At 37.7% G+C, this 6,750-nt stretch overlaps 1 protein-coding gene across 1 annotated transcript; it reads right to left on the reverse strand.

Moving 5' to 3' along the window:
- Positions 1-1,038: 1,038 nt before the first annotated feature.
- LOC121263619 (protein TRANSPORT INHIBITOR RESPONSE 1-like) lies at positions 1,039-4,852 on the reverse strand. The gene is made up of 3 exons (XM_041166604.1): positions 4,235-4,852; positions 2,452-2,944; positions 1,039-2,321 (listed from the first exon to the last, which is right to left on the reverse strand). Exons 1-3 carry the CDS (start codon positions 4,696-4,698, stop codon positions 1,524-1,526), a joined length of 1,755 nt encoding a protein of 584 aa, XP_041022538.1. The 5' UTR covers positions 4,699-4,852; the 3' UTR covers positions 1,039-1,523.
- Positions 4,853-6,750: the final 1,898 nt, after the last annotated feature.

Here is a 6,750-nt window from a genome sequence, read left to right on the forward strand (position 1 = left end):
ATACCTGAAGTGTACGACGTTTCTTTAATGAAATGTATCTGATAATGTCAGGATGTCCCCAGTACCATGCTTTTGCAGTAAACGATCTTGATGTCAAACTTTCTATAATTTTGAATATCTACTCTCTCTTTAAGACACAGTCGGTCATCATTTTTCTTTTTCTTGATCTTTTGTGGAGAAAAATAACAAGAGCAATCTAGTTACATTGGCTACAGTTTGGCGAGCATTGAAGAAAACAAGCATTCGACTAGTCAACTGATCGACTAAAGATTTTGGCGACCATGTGTAATCATCATAGAACAGCACAATTGATATCAGAATCATCAGATGCCTTCGAGCAGTCCCAAATGACCAATTCAATCTGTTAGAACATTGGCAATGGTCTACGTCCAAGTTAAGATTTTGACTTTAGCCAAAATCATTGGAGATATTAATCAAGGACTATCCATGTCAAAATTTAAATAATAATATAATATTATATATTTTAATAATAATTTTTTTAATTTTTTTTCTCTTATATTTTGCAAATACTCTATATATTAATTAATAATTTAAATTTTACTTAAAATTATTGTCTCCCAACTATTTTTTTCTCAACCTAATTATCCAACAAATACATTTTGCCAACTTGGAAGAAATTTTTAGAGTAAAATATTGTTTTGAAGATGAACAATAACCGGGACAAACTTGGATAATTGTTAGACTTTCCTGTAGCTCAAAAGTAGAGTATTGGAGTTTTAACTACTCCAATGCTGACCACTTTAGTAAAAGTTAGCCAAAATTTGACAAGGCCCCGGCATTTGGTTAGGCCAGTGCTCGAGCTCGTAAACCTAGAGTAGAGTACACACGCAGAACAAAAGAGGCCAGTAGGAGAGAAAGGGGATTTGTTTTTTTTTTTTTCCTTTCCTCCCCCATTAGCAGTAATCACTAGTTCAGTTAGTTGTATCTTATATGTCAGAAAAGGAAAAATCAAATGACCTTTAAAGGTCGAAAGAATGAGAGATTCAGATCCAACATGCAAATGCAATTACAAGGGTCTAATCTGAACAGAAACTCTTATTCCTTCAGAAGGCTATCACTAATACAACTATCTCCTTTTTTGATATGCAAGTTTTGATATGCAAGTTATCACTAATACAACTGAGTCCACAAGATAATTAGCCCCTGATGAAAACATGAAAATATGAATTCATAAACAAGCAAAAGTCTGCCAATAGTTTACACGGTCACTGCCGATTAAAACAACTCTATTAGATACACATACAACAACAGGAGTTTTGATATCTTTATTAATTACTAATTGGTATTTCATAACTCAGCCAAGTGTAAAATCAGTGGCAATCGACACCTTGAGCCTCTATATACCGTCCCAAACTTGCTCAACCTCCAACCAGGGCTGCAATTAATTGAGCTACATAAATGTAAATGTGAAATAATTGGGTGTCATATAGAGCATGTACCTGCTATACCCATTAGCACATTCAGGGGGCCAGATTTGGGGCCATAATACATGAGGAGAACTGTCAAGAAAGCCTCATCGCCGAATCTTCATCAATCGTCCAAACAAAACCAGGCATGTCAAACCTTGGCCCAGCAACAGTCCTATATATGTAAAGCTTCTCAATAGGGCAGCTTTCCGGTCTTGAATCTGGGGTTCCCCTCTCGTCAATAACCTCTACATTAAGCCTCGGCATCTTCTGACCTAGTAGCTTACATGCTCCGAAAGTTACAGAGCAAGAAGACATCCAAAGGGATCGCATTGTCTCCAGCTTTGCAGCATTGGCCAAAAGAGCCTTGTCACCAAAGGGGCAGTCCCTAATCTCCAGCTTCCTAAGGTTTTCACAACCAGACAGCACATGATGGAGTCCCAAATCACTTTCTCCAGCAAAGGCCACAGACAGCATCTCCAATTTTTTGGCATAAGTCCCAATGTACTCAAACACACGATCGGTGAGAAGACCAGAAAGGGAAAGCCGTTGTAGATCCTTGCAGTGCTCAACAATGGCTCCAAATCCAACATCAAGTGGTTGAAGGGTAAGGTAATCAGGAGTTCCAGGCTCAATAATACAAAGACGAAACCTGGTCATATTAGGTCGATTCCTGGCAATGGTCATCAAGGCAGCATTAGACATTTGACGGCAAAAGTACAGAACTGACTGGAGCTTAGGGCAGCCTTCAGAAATGGAGACAAGGCCCTGTTCTGTCAACAGTACATTAGGTTCTGGTCCGTATGGATCAGATGGAAACACCCTCAATTCTCGTAGACCCTTGCAAGATGCTGCAACGGCATCAAGGCCAGCATCTTCAATGTAATCCAGCACCTGTATTAACGTCCTTGATTAAAAATAGAAATGAATAAACAACAGGAACAGTCTTGTGTCCAGAACTGAAACAAAAAACAAGAATGAAATTAGACAAATAAAATATGTTGTAGGAAAAACTCAGATATACCCATAAGCGCTGCAAATTCTGACATTGGCCAACTAGCTTGATGAGATCAGGGCTCTGGATGGTAGCATAGCTCAAGTTCAATGTTGTTAACCTACAGCAGATAGGGTAAACAGCTGGAAGATACCCAGGGACTACATCCCAAAAACCAGATAGGCTCTTCAGTTCCTTGCATCCAGAAAAAGCTCCTGATAGGTTGGAGAATACATCAGGTCGCAACTCAGATGAGTAAGCCCCTGTGCCCAACTCAACCAGTTGAGGTGCCCGACGAAGTAGGTTTGCAAGCTTGTCAAGGGGCACAGCACGGTTGAGCCGAAGAGTCCTCAGGTTGGGGCACCTACCCACTAGGCGCTCCAGGGCAGAGAAACTCACCTCACAACCTAAGCAAGCAATGTTAAGGGACACCAGTGAGGTGTAGTCATCAGGAAAATGGCTGAGCCAGTGCCCACTCAGGTCTTCCACTTCGCTCTCCCGCAAGTCCAGCTCTCTCAGATTCCTGCAGTGTAAGTATGATCTGCATTGTAAGTATGATCTGCAATATTACCACATGAAGCAGTTGAGTAGAACAAAAACAGCAGAGACTAAACTTAGTATGTCTACTGATATTGATAAGGTTATTGCCATACATATCATTGACACTGACAAAGATTACCCCTTTTTCTTCTTAGGCAAGTAGTGACATGACAAAGATTAATAGTAAAGGGGATCATTTATTCCTTATCTCTCTTAGGTCTTCATTAACCCATTATCAGAAAAGGACATTTGCTTTACCAGTCCCAGAACCAAATTGTCCAAAAAAGAGCGTAAACAAGTTTTCCGTAAATGTCTTAACGAAGATTTAGAAATTTAAAGAAAAAAAAAAAAAAAAAAAAAAAAAAAAAACGGAATCTTCAATTAATAACATGAACACCAAATATAAGATTCATTATTCCCAATACATATATTTAAAGTAAGAAAACGAGAAACTAGTTGAGAAATTCAAAAGAAACAAACACTATCCAGGAAACGACTATCCAGAACTCTGAATAGCAAAAAGAAAAGTAAGCCAAGCAACCTTAAGTGACCTCTCAGATCCACAAGATACAAGAGCAGAAGACAGACCAATCAAAGCAACGCAACAGTTTGCACATCATGGATCTCCTATCTATAAAACCAAATCCCAGAAACTTAAAGCACAAAATGCAACATAATTAAGTTTACCTGTTGACTCGGGAATCAATCATGAACGAGCAACAGATTTAAACTCGCGAATTGACCAATATCTCGAACCACCCAAAGAGTAAAAATCAGAGAAAAACTAATCGACCCAAGAAACTCAAACCCTTCCCCATATTGATCATCATTACTCACTCAAGTCCCATCCCAGCCAAGATGTTCTCCTTCAAAGCTCAAATAAAAGCCCAAATAGAACAATGCTGCACCGGAGGCACAGAAATGTCGCTAAAGGCAAGAAATCTGACTTCCAAAATAACAGATTTATCAGCATCTGGGACCTATTAAAACTAAAAAACCTCAACTAAGCTGAACCAAACTAAACGATTTAGGCTAAAAGCGAGTTTGCAAACTATCTTCAAAGCCAAACGAACACAACCATAAAGATCCCAACTTGTACACTTTTCCATTCAACCCATATTTCTCAGCAACCAAACACAGCAACCCAGAGCACGTACGAGTCAGTCTCGACAAAGAAGCAAAAAGAAGTTCTCCATTTCCACTTTCCTTCGTTTTCTCACCAGCAGAAAATAGAGAGAACACAAAGCCCGAAAAAAGCAAAAGAAAACCGAACCTGCAATTGGCAGCAACGGCGGCGAGGCCCTCGGTGCTGAAGCCCTCGCAGGAGGACAGCACGAGGACCTTAAAGTTCTTGAAGGACTTGGAGATGAGCTCCAAGCTCTCGTCCGTGATGACCATACGCTTAAGCCGAATCTCCTCGAGCCAAGGGTAAGCGGCCGCCATGGCGGAGATCCATGGGGCCACGTAGCCACCCCATCCGTCGGGGACGAGGTTGAAGTCGGCAAAGTGTGGCTTCCCCTTGAGTTCGATGGACCGCACCTCCGGGAACCGTCGGATCACCATACCGGGGCTGATCGCGTAGCAGTTCCCGACGAAGACCCGCCTCCTGCTCCACCGTTCGATCTTGTACCAGGACTTGCACACCGTCGAGATCGCATTCCGGTCCTTGTCGCACTGTACGAACGAGAACACGTGCTCTAGCACTTCGTCCGGAAAAGGGCAGGCCATTCTCTGCATCACCCGATTCGGTGTTGTTTTACGCCAGAAGCCGAGCGAGTGACTGTGTCTGCGCCTCCCGGAAGGATAACCAAAAGCCCAGAGAGAGAGGAAGCGAGAGGGCACTTGACATTACAGATGAAGAGGATAAGGGGAGTCGTCCATGCTGCCGCGGGTGAGGTTAGAAAAATTAACCAGGGTTAAAGAAGTGGAGGGGCTGGTGTGATAGTGATGGGCGGTGTTCTGATTGGACACGTGGTCGGCCTTGATGCCATCTTATCCGTTAGCGACGAATGGGAGCCGCATAAAACGGGTGTACGTAATAATAATAAAGTGAGAGAGAGAGAGAGAGACAGAGTGGAGCGCCCGCTGCAATATTAACGAGTTCATATCACAGCTTGTCGTATCGTGAGAAAATGAGTGGGTGAATAATAAAGTGTTATGATGTGCATAGCGTAATGGGTGGAATCTCATCATGATTGGGATTGCACGGCTGGATCAGAGGCCGAGGAGATTGCGGGGACCACACATTTCTAAATATTATAAAAATATTAACCAACTTATTGTTATTTTTCCTTTCACCATCCAAAAAATAAAATTTCGACAAAGTTTTTGTGATATTTTTTAGTAGATAATGAGCGTAAGTAGTGTATAAGATTTTATATTATTTTAAAGAAAAAGGTTTTATCACGATATTAATGGGTTTAGATTGTACCATCAATTAATTTTTTAGGATAGGGTGATACTACTCTACTGCCTAACTTTTATTATTGGGTGTGTCCGCTACTACAATCAATCTTTTTTTAAATATTTTTTTAATTTTTTTCAAGCATTTTAAAAAATACACATATCACTAATGGTTATTTTTTAAAATATTATAAAATAAATAAAATAAAATAAAATAAAATACATTAGCAATCAAACTTAAGAATAAATCCAGAAATAAACTAACATTTTCCTTTGAGATATTGTCCAAATGTTACTAAGACCTTTATTGGAGCCTTACAAGTTTTCCTCATTTGAGTATATGATGATTTAAGAAAAAAAAATTCATAATCCAATTATTTAAAAGAGTTTGAACTTAGGATATCAAACTTTTGAATCTAATCTGCAGTTTGTACAATGAGATAAAATGAAATAATTTTAGATGAAAGTTGAATAAAATATTATTAGAATATTATTTTTTTAAATTATTATTTTGAGATTTGAAAAGTTTGAATTATTTATTATAATTTGTGTAAAAATTTAGAAAAATATGTAATAATGAAATGAGATGAGATGAAATACTTTCATTATCCAAACGGAGCCAAGACGTCTCTGGTTTATAAGACATAGATTACTACATCACCCTTTAAGATTATATAAATTTTTAAATTTTTTTATAACTAATTTATAACTCTATTTAAAATGAATTTAAGTGATATAATTGAAATAATTTTTAATAAATTTCTATAATTATATTAGCTAATTAAATAATGAATGGTAAAAAGAGTGGCAATTATATTATTAAAAAATTAAGGAAAGAAAAAGTCTTTAAAATAACAAGGAATGATATGATGTGAAATGTGGTAACGTAGATGACATCATGGCCGTCCAATCATACTGGCATTTCAATCTTGTATCACTCATTCTTAAAGTCATCTCTCCAATGGTAGATGATGATTCATGATAATCAAGGCATGCATAATGAATCCATAAATGAGGCGGCCAGCAATTTATTTATTTATTTTTTAACGGAATTTATGATGTCGCAGATCTTTAAATGAAATGAATTATACATGCGTGTGTGTAATGTGTACGAGCAATTACTGATGATATTCTTATTTCTGCACACGCGTTCCAACATTCAAAGTGTGAACAGGTTGTATTACTATTATTATTATTATTATTAAAATAATATTATATATCACACTCTCATATTATTTTAATCATATTAAATAATATATGACACATTCATCATCATTAAATGATAAAAAAATATACATTAAATTATTATTTAATAGTGATAAATATGATACATTATACTTAATGGAATGAAAGTGAGATGGTAGTATAGTGTATAGAATTTTATTT

Source organism: Juglans microcarpa x Juglans regia, chromosome 4S (genome assembly GCF_004785595.1).
Source record: "Juglans microcarpa x Juglans regia isolate MS1-56 chromosome 4S, Jm3101_v1.0, whole genome shotgun sequence".
NCBI lineage: Eukaryota > Viridiplantae > Streptophyta > Magnoliopsida > Fagales > Juglandaceae > Juglans > Juglans microcarpa x Juglans regia.